Source organism: Somniosus microcephalus, chromosome 13 (assembly GCF_052327205.1).
Source record: "Somniosus microcephalus isolate GS21.2 chromosome 13, FLI_Smic_1.0, whole genome shotgun sequence".
Lineage (NCBI taxonomy): Eukaryota > Metazoa > Chordata > Chondrichthyes > Squaliformes > Somniosidae > Somniosus > Somniosus microcephalus.
The window spans coordinates 121,464,953-121,479,499 of NC_140999.1; the positions used below are offsets into that span (position 1 = coordinate 121,464,953).

Sequence of the window (14,547 nt, forward strand, 5' to 3'; positions counted from 1 at the left end):
TTTCAGTTCCTCCCTTTCATCAGACCCTATGTTCCCCGACATCTCTGGGAGGTTATTTGTGTCCTCCTTTGTGAAGACAGGACCAAAATATGTATTTAATTGGTCTGCCATTTCTTTGTTCCCCATTATAAATTCCCCTCATTCTGACTGCAAGGGACCTACGCTTGACTTCACCAATCTTTTTCTCTTCACATATCTATAAAAGCTTTTACAGTTAGTTTTTATGTTCCCTGCAAGCTTACTCTCATATTCTATTTTCCCCTTCTTAAGTAATCCCTTTGTCCTCCTTTGTTGAATCCTAAACTGCTCCCAATCCTCAGGTTTACTGTTTTTTCTGGCCAATTTATATGTCCTCTCCTTGGATCTTATGCTATCCCTAATTTCCCTTGTTAGCCACGGTTGAGTCACCTTTTTGTTTTATTTTTATGCCAAACTGGGATGAACAAATTCTGTAGTTCATCCATGCAGTCTTTGAATGTTTGCCATTGCCTCTCCACCATCAACCCTTTGAGTGACATTCCCCAATCAATCCTACCCAACTCGCGCCTCATACCATCGTAGTTTCCTTTATTTAAATTCCGGACCCTAGTCTCTGAGTCAACTACTTCGCTCTCCATCTTAATGAAGAATTCTATCATATTATGATCGCTCTGACCCAATGGGCCTCATACAACAAGATTGCTAATTAATCCTTTCTCATTACATAATACGCAATCTAAGATGGCCTGATCTCTAGTTGGTTCCTCGACATAATGGTCCAGGAAACCATCCTGTAAACACTCCAGGAATTCCTCCTCCACAGTATTGTTACTAATTTGGTTAGCCCAATCTATATGTAGATTAAAGTCACCCATGATGACTGCTGTGCCCTTATTGCACGCTTCTCTAATTTCCCTTTTAATGCCATACCCAACCTCCACATTACTGTTTGGAGGTCTATATACCACTCCCACTAACCTCAACTCCATTTACCTACCATAGCTCCAAATGCCTTGATAACCTTACCTAAACATTTAGCCTTGATCTCAGCCTTGAAAGCTCCAACACACACAGCCTTTTGGGGGACAGAGCTCTAGCTTTCTACTACTCCTCATGTGAAAAAGTGCTTCCTGATTTCTCTCCTAAATGGCCTAGCTCTAATTTTAAGATCAAGTCCCCTCGTTCTTTATTCCCCCATCAGAGGAAATAGTTTCTCTGTATCTACCCTAGCCAATCCTTTTTAACATTTTAAACACTTTGATCAGATCACCCTCAATCTCTTCTACTTGAAGTATAGTTTCAAGTCTGACTTCCATTTAGAGCAGTGATAAGTGTTGCAAGAAATATTATCCAAAGCTTGAAGTAGAATATTATTACAGAGAGAGTACTTATCCTCAGCATCTCTCTTAACCTCTAAATCCTGGTATGAACAATAATCGTGCAATAAATTCTGCACCATTGCCTTCTGGAGCACCCATATTTTAGGATAGCAAATACAATCCTCCAACATCATTTTCAATCCTAATTTTGGTTCAGACTTAATACTCACAGCCCATTTGGTCTAGTTACTCACAGTCCTTACTGCAATTATATAGGGCCCTGGTGAGACCACACCTGGAGTATTGTGTATTTGGTTTCCTTACCTAAGGAAGGATATACTTGCCATAGGGGGAGTGCAACGGAGGTTCACCAGACTGGTTCCTGGGATGGGGGGATTGTCCTATGAGGAGAGATTGAGTAGACTAGGCCTGTATTCTCTAATGTTTAGAAGAATGAGAGGTGACCTCATTGAAACATACAAAATTCTTACAGGGCTTAACAGGATGCAGGGAGGATGTTTCCCCTGGCTGGGGAGTCTAGAACCAGGAGTCACAGTCTCAGAATAAGGGATCAGCCATTTAGGACTGCGATGAGGAGAGATTTCTTCACTCAGAGGGTGGTGAATCTTTGGAATTCTCTACCCCAGAGGGCTGTGGAGGCTCAGTCGTTGAGTATATTCATGACAGAGTTCGATAGATTTTTGGATATTAAGGGATTCAAGGGATATGGGGATAGTACAGGAAAGTGGAGATGAGGTAGAAGATCAGCCATGATCTCATTGAGTGGCGGAGCAGGCTCGAGGGGCCGAATGGCCGACTCCTGCTCCTATTTCTGATGTTCTTCTGTTCTCAGTACTACCACTCACAGTTTGTTTTATCAAGGTTTGTTGCTCAGTCTATTTGGCCCAGGATTATTATTCATGGTCCATTTGGTCCAGAATATTACTCACGGACAAGTTCGTCCAGGATTATTACTCACAGCTCATTTGGTCTAGAATTACTACCCGCGCTCTACTTGGCCCAGTGTTATTACTAGCATTCCAGTTGTTCATAATCCATTTGGCTCAATATTATTACTTAAGCCCATTTGGCACAGTATTATTATTCAGTCCTTTTGGTCCAATATTATTGCTCACAATACATACAGGATTATTCACCAATTATTTGGTCTAGATATTTCTCTTACAGTTCATCTTGGGGGGAATTACACAGGCCATGAGAGATATTAAACAGTAAGTGCCTTCATTTTGAAATTACTTCACCCACAGTAACAAATATTCAAATTTCATATTTGGAGATGGTAAAAGTTCCTTATATACAGATATGCAACACACCCAGGCTGGATAACATGCAGGCAATGCTTTCCTTTGACCTGTGAGATTTGTTCCATTAGTTCTACATTAAAATAAAATTTTAGCACTGGCAGATGGCAATTTTATCATTCTGTACCGGAAGTGAATTTTGAATACTAATATGTCCAATTATGCACAGAATTTTACCAAATCAATAATGTGCTGCACTTTATTTGTGAGAAATGTAGCAACAAAGTGAAATTACAAATGTAGGTTACTGTTATCGGCAATTTGACTTTGTACTCTGCTAGAGAATATGGTCTGACACCAGTAACTACTGAATCGATTGCGACCTGGCAGAACCTCATTTATGCTGCCTTGCAAATAAAACTCTCAGGACCAGGCCAACGGTCTGCCCTGCAAAAGTATACACCTGCACAGAGCTCCACTGCAGGCCGTTATATTTGAGGGGGTAGAGTTTCCGCTTTGGGTGCAATCGGCGATCCGGGAATTGCACCCAAAATTGTGCTAGTTTTGAGAAGTGTTTTTTTTCCTCAAGTTTCCGCTCAAGCTCATTTGCATATACACGAAAGTAAAACCTGTCATGAACCAGTGCAGTTGGGCGGCGTTTTAGAACATAATTTAAAAAAAAATGTTTTTCGTAAAAAATATTCCTTGATATATTTAAGGGTGGTCACTTGGTTCAGTTTTAGTAATACAGCTGAAAATGGTTTAATCACAAAAAAATAAGCATTTTTAATCAGCGTGTCTAGTCCACCACCTGAGTAACCCGATTTTAAATAACTTTAAATAAACTATGCAGAACAATTTGCTAGTTATATTGGTGTACAGTAGTCAGTTACTTAGTAAATTTAAAAAAAAATGATGTTCAAAAGCTTTTAAAATGTTCCTATGAGCATCCTTGCGCTCTCATAAACCTTATTTTAAGAGCCTCCTTGAAGGCCTGCAAACGAGCACAATTAGCGGAAACTCAGAATGGTGATTAATTCGATCTGGGGGCGTGGCCAGCTTTGTGGGTGGGGCCAGTTCCTAGTATGATGTATTTTAAACTAGCACAAAAGATTGTGGAGATTCGATTTGCACAGGACATAATTTGCGCTTAAAATTCTGCGATCTTTTGCGCTGTTTTGGCCGATTTCGGGCGAATTGAGCTGAAACAAAAGCGCAACCGAGTGGAAAAACTCCAGGTTGAGATGTTTTGAGAGAATGGGCAGGAGCTACTGCACACTCAGTGCATTTAAAGCAACCCCAGGTTAGTTTATAATCACAAGAGATCAAAGGGATCCCATGAGCACTTTTTTAAAAACCATTTTGACACCACATTGGAACCATATTCCCTTTGACATTGGATTCAGGTGGCCTCACACTTCTCCTTGGAATTAGGTTGGGACCCAAATCCAGAGTTATACTGTAATTTTTATATCACTGCGGAGCGGTTCCATAAAATGCAAAAGCAACGTAAAAATGGCAGTATAACCACACCGTTATATTAGTATTCTTTGTCCCATTAGTTTTTGTACCTTGACTTGCTTCTTCCTGGTTCCCTCATTGTTTTCAGCCTCTTCATGCTCCTTGACCCCCTGAGGAAGGTTGGTGTAATTGGCCAGTCCACTGAGAAGAGACGATACCATAGGGCTGGTATCCATTTCCTCCTGTAAAGCAGCAAGGGCAGAACACAAAATGGTGAATTTCATGCTGCAAGACAATTACAGCTTTGTGTTTCTGCAATTGATTAGCACTGCACTGATGAATCGATAAGCACATTACAAAACCATTTGAATTTAAATGCCATGCTTGCACAAGCAAAGACTAACAATGTGAACATTATGAAAGGCAGTGACCCAAAATCCAACATTGTGAATAGCTGCCTTGTGCAGGCCCACTCTGACACTATTAGAATCTCAAACCAATTCATCAATCTACATTGTGGCAAAACTGGATAATTTGAGAATTGAATAAATTCAGCAAAAAAAAAAATCACAATTTGGGGTCAAAATCTGATTCAGGTGTCCCATTCCTCAAAATGAATGTGCAGGAACATTGCAAATAGTCATGTTTTATATTCTGAGCCTGAGAGCAGCCTATTGTTCCATAATGCAACATATTAAATGTGATAATGTCAGTAATGTGTCAGATATCAAGCCTGGCTGCATGTTTGATTGTGGGCTTCTTATGATCCTGTCTTAAAAGGGAGTGAAAAGTGAGTTTTAAAATATATTTGAAAAAGTTCTGTCTGTAATATTGCCCATGTCCAGGCTGATTCTCATTAGAAATTCGGGTCCCTACGGGTGAGTATGCGCTGGGTACTCACGCATAGGCCCAACGAAAGTGCCGGTTCCGCGCATGCACTGCACATGCGCGGGAAACCAGAACTTCCATTCCCTTAAAGGAAGGGGTTAACAGGTCGAACGCGTGCGACGGAGAGGCAGCGCGTACGCCTGGAACTTCTGTTTTTTTTCCAGGTTTCTCCGGGAAGGTAAGTCTCCAGCAGCTATGCTTTTAAAAAGCAGTCGCAAGGTCTGCTTTTAACAAGGTAAGTGGTGAATTAAGTAAAATTAAAACATTTTTTCCACAGGTTTATTATTTTTAAATACTTCAAAGAAAGGTAAGTTTATTTTTAGCCCCGTTAAAACTGTAATTAATTTTTTCAAAAATTTTAATTATTGTTTAAAGTAGTTATTTTATGTAATTTATAGTTATTTTAAAAATGTGATGTTTTTAAAAAAATTATTTGAAGTTTTAGTTATGTTTTGGGGCCGAACTATGAATAGAGATTCCCTGCTACGATTGGCTCTCCATGGCCCACGTGATCCCAGGGGATGCTTTGAACTAACTGCGCCCCTGGGATACACAAGCACTGCGCGCCAGCAGTTGGAGCAGGCCCAGGATCGGAATCCCACGCGGGCCCACAGCACAACGGCCGGCGCGCTAGGTAAGTGCAGGTTGGGGGCTTGCACCCGCAGGAAGCCTCCAACCCGAATTTCTGGGCCATTGTGTCTCGGTGACTAAGGATTTAATTATCCCACGAGTTTAGTAGGCCCTGTATCCAATATATGCTTTGTTTTGAACAAGGGTCCGTACCTGAATGCTGATTGACCTGATGAGGGTTTTCAGCAATTTCAGTTTTTGTGTTGGATTTCCAGCATCTGGAGCTCTTACTTGTTACGATGCATCCAATCTATTTGATTTTTTTTTAAAGTACATTTTTGATTGCGGTAGACTGAGTGCATCAATCCATCTGATTTCCTTAGTTATCTGAGAGACATGCCACCCATTAGTTTGATTTCTGTGATGGTTTTCTTCTTGCATACACAATGTCCCTGGTAGTCTGTAGTACTGTGGCCCAGTTTTGTGGTCGGGAAACCCGGAAGAACAGCAGAACCTGATTACTATTTTTGAACTTAGTTTTCCAGCCGCAGCCAGCCGGATTGAGAGGCAGGCTAGCTGGCTGTTGGGCAGGACTTCGGGGAGCAGAGAGGAGGGAGGGAGAGATTGTGGGGGTTAGTGATGGACGGGGGCGCAGGGGGGGGAAGCCGGAGAGATCAGGGGTCTGGGATTGACGTTGATTGGTGGGGGGAGGGGGGCGGTTGCCAGGGAGATCTGGGAGGAAGGGAGAAGACCTTGGAAGGGGCCAGAGAGATCGGGAGAGGAGGGGAGAAGATCACTGGAGCCAGAGAGATTGGGGGAGGACAGGAGGAGATCGTGGGCCGTGGAGGATATTGGGAGGGCATCGGATCGTGGAGGATGGGGTGGTTAGCAGGTTTGCTTGGGGGGCTGGGGAGAAGCACTCCTGCTCCTCCTGGCCAACAAGCAGTGCTGGAAAAGCACTTACCTGTTCCATGCAGCTGTCCTCACCTCCCTTTAGCTGCTGGGCTTCCCAAGGCCCGTAAACCTGACAGGCCAGCGTTAAAGCTGGAACAGAGAACGAATCTGAGGTACACAACCTCATTAAAGTATTTAACTGAGCGACCTGCGTCCTGGGATAGGATTAATGATTTGAAGGTATGCATTGAGAAGAGAGAATTGGTATGGTGCAAATTTTCAGTTCAGTTGAAACCCAATGAACTCTAGACAATAAAATCCCAGGTTTATCCTGTCACAACCTAATTTTTGTTCCTATATCTAGGGAGATTCTTCCAACACCTCTCCTATACTCCTGGACAGGATATAAGAAAATCATAGAATCTACAACACAGAAAGAAGCCATTTGGCCCATTGTGCTTATGCCAGTGCTAGCTTGTCAGTGTGATCTATTTACTTTAATCACATTTTCCTGCCGATTCCCTGTATTATTTAATATTCTTCCTTTTTCAAACACTTAAGCCAATTTCCTTTTAAAAGATGTTATCGTCTCTGCCCCAAGACACTTGTGGTGAAAGAAAGATCTGTGCACGATATGATTTCCTCAAAACATTCAATGAAATTAGTAAAGCATGCCCTGCCCTTTACCAATCACTCCTGACTATCTCTGATACACCTTTCTAAGTGTTCACTAATTTCATCCAGTGCTAAGGACTCGAGAGATATACCTACAGTATAGCTAAGAATATTTGGCCTAGAATTTCTGGCATATCCTTTTCTCATTTTTTGAATAGGACTATAATAGTTTCTACCATTTATTCATTTGGCACAATTCCTGTTCCCAAAGACTTTTGGAAAATTATGGTTAGTGTCTCGCCTGCTTTCTTTCCCACTTCCTTCATTATGCTGTGATGCATACTGTCTAGGCCTGGTGACCTACTTCTTGACATATTTCATCTTCTCTCCCACTCTTTCCAACCTGTGTGACACCCTATACTTTGGCCTCACACCTAATTTTCGGAAGAAAAACCTATGCTTGATATCATTGCTAAACAACCTGACTGAGTCTCAAGCTTTTTAGCAGTTGCAGGTTTGGATTTCTTGGAGATCAGAGAATATTAAACATTAACAGGATTACCATGTGAATAATATTGGGTTGATTGTCTTCTCCAGAGCCCAGGAGATGTTGAGGCCGATTGTACTGCCCCTACTGCCATCCTGGCTAATATCAACTAACTCAGCACAGAGGAGCACGTGAGGATTTCAAGAGAAAACTCATGCAGAATTCACACAGATTCGCACTGACATTGTTCAAGGGTTTTCATAAAATAAGTTCTTCTTATCATGGGTTCATATCATTAAGCTTCTCTGTTGCCAATAATTAAGTTTCAACTGGGACAAGGGGAATACTTGCTACTATTGGAAGATTGTAATAAACGTTGTTACTATGGGGTTTGACTGTAACTAACAAGAACAACATGGATTTTATAAATGGAACAAAATAATTTTAAACATTTTATTGCAGAACAGTGCAATATATATATATACTAGCTGGGGAGCCCCGCGTTGCGAGGGCAATTTTGGGGCGCTTGGTCTCCCTGCCCCTGTGTGTCCCCCCTCTCCCTGTCATGTCCTCTCCCTGTCCTATCCCTCCCTCCCCTCCCCTCCTCTCCCTCCCCTCCTCTCCCCTCCCCTCCATCCCCTCCCCTCCCCCTCTCTCCCCCCTCCTCTCCCTCCCTCCCCTCCCCTGTCTCCCTCCCCTCCCTCCCCTCCCCTGTCTCCCTCCCCTCCCCTGTCTCCCTCCCCTCCCCCTGTCTCCCTCCCCCCCTCCCCTCCCCCTGTCTCCCTCCACCCCCTGTCTCCCTCTCCCTCACCCCCCCTGTCTCCCTCCCCCCCGTCTCCCTCCCCCCTCCCCTCCCCTGTCTCCCTCCCCCCCGTCTCCCTCCCGCCCCCTGTCTCCCTCCCCCCCCCCGTCTCCCTCCCCTCGCCCACCCCCGCTCCCCCACTCCCCTCTGTCCCTCTCTCCGGCCCCTCCCCCTGCCTAGCGCCTGAGGTCCGGAGCTGAGGTCCCCCGCGTATCGCGCGGCTGATGGACGGCCGCTGTGGGCGGGCGGGCGGCGCATGCGCGGTCAGTGCAGGCGGTGCATGCGCGGTCAGTGCGGGCGGCGCATGCGCGGTCAGTGCGGGCGGCGCATGCGCGGTCAGTGCGGGCAGCGCGAGCCCCCCGCGATTTCCTGAGGCTCACCCCCCCCCGCGATTTCCCGAGGCTCTCCCTCCCCCCGCGATTTCCCGAGGCTCTCCCCCCCCGCGATTTCCCGAGGCTCTCCCCCCCCCCGTGATTTCCCGAGGCTCTCCCCCCCCCGTGATTTCCCGAGGCTCTCCCCCCCCCCGCGATTTCCCGAGGCTCTCCCCCCCCCGCGATTTCCCGAGGCTCTCCCCCCCCCCCGCGATTTCCCGAGGCTCCCCCCCCCGCGATTTCCCGAGGCTCTTCCCCCCCCCCTATTAAATTGTTATTTAATTCCCTAACACATCATTAAAATATTTACCTTAGTTCCCTAACACACAAAGTGTGGGGGAAAAAGTTGTGAAAAATCAAGATGGCGGCCACTCACCTCGGTTCAGAAGGATAAGGCCCGCCCACACATGCACCGATTGGTCGACCGGTCAGGTCACCGAAGCGTAGGATTGGTCAATCGTCGAGTCACTCGACACTCAACTGTAGGAAGGAACCCGCCGTCCGATTGGTGGACCTCGACATCACACGGTCGCTAATGAGATGCTAATGAGCGGAACGCTGAACGTTTTTGGGATACCGCGGGCGGGATTTTTGTCCGGCCGAAACGTAAATACGCCTATGACCGGTCCGGAATCGCAAGCTTTCTTTTGAGGTGACGCGCGCGTCGGTATGCTCTGTAACTTTCAAACGTATAGAGAACGGACAGACAGACAGACATCGGGACAGACAGACATCGGGACAGACAGAAGAGCCGCTTTATATATATAGATATGAATTTTACAGTTTTTAAAGGAAAATGATTTAATTCTCTAGGCAGCTATTTATATGAAAAGTGTTTGTAGATAAATAATTCAGCAATATTAATGTCGGTAAATGTATCAAAAATATATATGTAGGGATTGAAAAAATATTTCATCAAGACTATCGGCAAAACTACGAGCTAAAATAATGTTGAGCTATAAATGTAGTAGCTTTTTGTTGAACAAGTCACATTCATCCTGAAACAGCAGTTTAATTGCTCATTTTACCCAGCAAAGTTTTTAATGAGCACACAGAAGCATCAGTGAACTGCTAAGTCTGACTGGCCATTCCTTCTCACCTTATTTAAATCTAGCACGAGTCTCGTTATGTAAAATGACAGAGCTTATTTGTACTCGAATCTTCTATTTATCTCAGTTAAATGTCCTTCTTAATCAAACATCTGTTTTGTGAAAACAAATTTAGAATTGAATATAGATTCCTCTCGCTCTGACAGATAATGAGTACATTACTAAAACACAGTCATGAAAATGTCAAAATCCTGGATCCATCCTTAATGTTATTGGCCCGATTATCTTCCCTTCTATTCATATGAATAGTTCCACTAAATAATATCGTGAGTTGAATACCTAATGCAAAGAATGTGGCTGAGAGTTCAACCAATTTTTCTCTTTCTCTTCAATTGAATTTGATACTCATCAAGGTGAAGCATGCCAGTGCCAGTGATTGGAATACATTTCAGAGATTCAGTGCCGGCCTTTAGCGCTTCCAGCTCAGGTTTAGCAAAGTTAGATGCAGGCTAAACCTCCCCCTACCCTTCCCCAATGACATGCCTTTCCCCTACTGCACCAGTGGAGCATTTTTCATTTATATACAAATAAAATGATTTTCATCAGAGTAATAGTAATTTAAATATAGGTGTTTTTTTCTCTTGTCATTGTGTTCCCACACAATGATCAAGCTATCAGATGACATGTCCCTTCCATCTTGGTATAGTCATCACTGTCAAAATACTACCCATAACTGTCTGCATACAATTGATGGGTTAACACTTAACCTTGCAAAGAACCACTTGGTTTGCATTGACCAGGTTGTAATTTTAATACATTTAAAATGTGGACAACGCTGTCAAGGCTGAATTTATTGCCCCTGCGTAGCTTGCCTGAGAAGGAGGTGGTGGGCTTTTTGCTTGAACCGCTGGAGTCCTTGTGGAGATGGCACTTCCACAAAGGTGTTAGGGAGAGAATTCCAGGATATTGACCCAAAGGATGGCTGTTCCCCAGAGCAAAAGTCAGGAAAATTGCCCCAGGGAGAATACACACTTAACCAGTGAGGAAGAAGAAAATTGGCACATGTTCATCACAGGCTGTATGACCATGATATTGAGGATGATTGCAACAGACACAAAACTTTCCTTTTATGGATTGATGAATGAATGTCAATATCCCAAAATTCACAAAAACATCGCGATGACAATCTGAAGGGTCTAATCTTCAGGACAGAATTGCAAATCACACTGAGGTATTTGCTGTCTCTTCTATTGATTATATTCTTGGTGAGTCCACATTGAAATAGTTTCTCGTGGTGCCATCTACACTTATACCCACAACCAATCAGTCTTGTGTCAGGCCACCTCAACTCAAAGCCATTTTTTAACACATATTCAGCCAAAGCCAATGTATTTCCTTCACTTGTACATTTGCTGCTCTCAATCTCCTTTAGACAATCACTAGTTAGCTGACCATGCTCACCTGTCTGCACTGACAGGAGTCACTATATAGCAATCAGGCGTTGGAAGCTTGACAACAATTGTTGTTTACCAGTTGCGGCCTTGGATGACATAAGCTAACTCAGCACAGGTCAAAGATCAATCCTGGGTCTCTCTGGTTCCATAACACACCATGTGGTGATGCTGTACCTTGATGAAAATTTTGTGATCATGTCCAAGTGTTTCTTTAGCATATTTTCACCTTTAACCTTCAGAGTCCAATCTAAAGTCTCATCCCATCACAATTCACACAGCAAATAATGTATTGGTGATAGTGGAGCAACATCATTTTGAAAATATAGAATTAGGTATGAATTGCTTTTGAAAATAAATAATCCGTGGACTCATCGTTGCTGGAATTTAATAAATGTATTTAGAACCTTTTTTACAGCGAATATTCAAGTTGCACTTTCCCCTCAAAAAACTTAAAGGTATCTTTAAAAAAACTGAATTTATTTTTCTTTAAGAAATTATGGTATTGAGTTTGCATGGGACTTCGGGCGCACTCCCGCTCTAACTCCGATGGGAATGCAGCAGACAGACTGGGATTTGGTTACGTCAGGTCCCGGCCCTCACTCGGTGTTTCCCGGGGGGGGGGGGTGCTTTTTGTATCATTCATTCTTGGGATGTGGGCCTCGCTGACAAGATTGGCATTTATTGCCCATTCCTAGTTGCCCTGCGAAGGTGGTGGTGGGCCACTGCAGTCTTGTTGTTTGTTATAGTGATTTGATACAATTGAGTGGCTGGCAATCAGAGGATATTTAAGAGTCAACCAAGCTGGTGTGGGACTGGAGTCACATATAAGCCATACCTGGTGAGCCAGTTGAGTTTTTACAACAATCATGAGCGCTTTTACTAATACAGCTTTTTATTTTAAATTGAATTAAAATTCTCAAATTAGGATTTGAAACCATGTCCTCTGGATTAGAAGTCCAGTAACATAACCACCATATTACCATACCTGGTTATCCACAGCATAACTTCTGTCCACCCCAAATGTGTTCCCTGGGTCAGAGTGGGAGGGGGTGGGGGTGGAGTATCTCGAGGCTGGGAGTTCCTGTATTTCTGACCTTAGTGGGATCTGGAGTAAGGTTGGAGGGTGGTATGTCCAGTAAAATGAGACACATTGGCCTTTAGAAGGGCAAAAGTGGGCCCCACTGTGTGTGTATTGTGGGCGGCGGTGGTGGAGAGGGGAGGGTCCAGTCCAGGGAAGCAGCATCGACTCTGCAGAACTGGTAAATTAAAAACAAATTATCAGCCACCTTTGTTAAGAGGGCTGAAGGGGTGGAAAATCATTCCTGGGGGAGTGGGGAGAACCAGGTATGTAATGAATGCTGCGTGGCCATGCAGCTTAAACCTGCTGATATTCTCTCTCACTGTGCTTTTAGGTTTACGTTCCAGCACTGGCTGGCTCTGGGCCCGTCAGCAGCTAACAAATGTGCTGGGTCTAATTGAATTTTAGCTGTGGTATGAGGTGGGACATGTGATGAAAGCAGAGAGTCCCACTGAGATTGCAAACTATCTGTTAATCTTCCAAATATTGCTCCATGTTTAAGGTATTGATTCCATTGGAATGTCAATTTAGGAAGATCTCTCAATATTGGCAGCTGTCCTGTTAGCTGCAGCATGTATTCGCTTCGTCTTGGCACGGTGACCGCATGCTCCTCTGTGAATGCAGAGGGCTGCCCTATACATTCCCACATTATAACGAATACCTAATACACGCCTCTGGAACTGAAGATTTAGGCGAGTTTTGCCATACATTTATTCACCTCTTTAGCCGGAAAGAAATGAAAAGAGGCAAATACCATGATGGGGAAGGGAAGATAAGGGAGAAATTTGGGAAAATCTGAATAAGGCAAGACAATTTTACGGTGAAACTTGTTTTTATTTACTTAATCTTCAAATTACTAAGGACAACAAATGGTACAAATGGGATATTGTGAGAATAGATTCAATGGAACTGTCTCAAAAAGAGCTCTCCACTGATGGCTTGGTGGGTTGATGCATCCCATAGTGCAGTACTGTGCAACACAGATCAGAACAATCTCAGGTATGATGACTGGTCTATGTTGAATTCATTCCTCTCAGCCAGGGTGACACTGGGCATTCTGCAATTAGCCTTAGTGCCTCCAGGCTGGGAAGGAAGAAATCAGCCAGTGACTCCATTTCTAATTGTTGTCAAGTGGGCTCTGCCGATAAATGCGTACTGGGGTGAATACAGCATCAGGGTCAGCCGTGATGCTCCAAGGTTGAACAACCTGGTACTGCTCACACATAAGGAACGATCAGTTGGTCAAGGTACTGGAGACCAAACTCGTGGAACCATTCAGTGTACGAGAAGGGGAGAATACAGGAAAAAGTCAGTGGAGCCATGTTGCTTAGACTGGGCTTATATTCCATTGAATATAGATGATTAAGAGGTAATCTAATTGGAGTGTTTAAGATGATTAAAGGAGTTGATAGGATAGATAGAGAGAAACTACTTCCTCGGGTCAGGGTGTTCAGGACAAAGGGGCATAATCGTAAAATTAGAGCTAGGCCATGTAAGGTTCACAAAATTTCGGCAGCCCCCGAAGATTATTTGATTAAAGAAAACCTGGTTGGGATGTACTTTAAAAACCCAGGACATTAAAGATGGCTGTAGCCGGCCTCGTGGCAAAAGAGAAAGACAGCCTGTATGAATGTAAAAGCAGGATCTCCCAGCACTGGCTGACCCAAGGTACTTGAAGCTGTCAAACAACTGTGGTTAGGAAGTTTCAACATGGAATAAAGGACTCTGTTTGCACAAGCCCTCAGCAGAGTTGACTCAAGGGCTTAAGTGATTGCTGTCAATCTAGTTGTGGTTAGGCTGTAACCACAGAACAAAGGATTGTTTACACGAGCACTCAAGTACTGTTTACCGAGCACTCACAGGACAAAGGATTGTTTACATGAGCACTCAAGTACTGTTTACCGAGTACTCAAGAAACCAGCGGGACATTTTTAAAACTGGGACAGCTCCATTCACAAACCAGTTAAATGAATGGGAAAATGCATTCAAACCCATTACAGTCAATGGGGACAGATTGGTCCCTTTTGTGTAACCCAGATACATCCAGTTTTGGGCACGAAGATAAGGGCTCCCAATGGGGTATAAAGGTAGCCCCTCAGGAAGCCATTCGCTCTCTCTACCGCCTTGCCTCCGGTGCCCTGTCTCCAAGAGGGTCGTCACAGCCCGCCCAAAGAAGTGGAATACCAGCAGTTACTTTTGAATTACTGGGGTATCTCTACTTCGGGCGGTGAAAAATCCAAGGCAGACTGCAGGGCACGGAGCAGGCGTTTCAACGTTGTAGACTGGTGAGCATAAACTTTCTGGCCCATTACAAGGCA

General features: G+C 44.1%; 1 protein-coding gene across 2 annotated transcripts in view; it reads right to left on the bottom strand.

The window, feature by feature from the left end:
* The window catches only part of LOC147108572 (solute carrier family 12 member 5-like), a 1,151,655-nt gene that overhangs the window by 611,303 nt on the left and 525,805 nt on the right, over positions 1 to 14,547 (bottom strand). For both annotated transcript variants that reach the window (XM_086005249.1, XM_086005250.1), the window contains exon 3: positions 4,132 to 4,263. In XM_086005249.1, the coding sequence (XP_085861375.1) occupies positions 4,132 to 4,263 (132 nt within the window). The remainder of the gene's footprint in view (positions 1 to 4,131; positions 4,264 to 14,547) is intronic.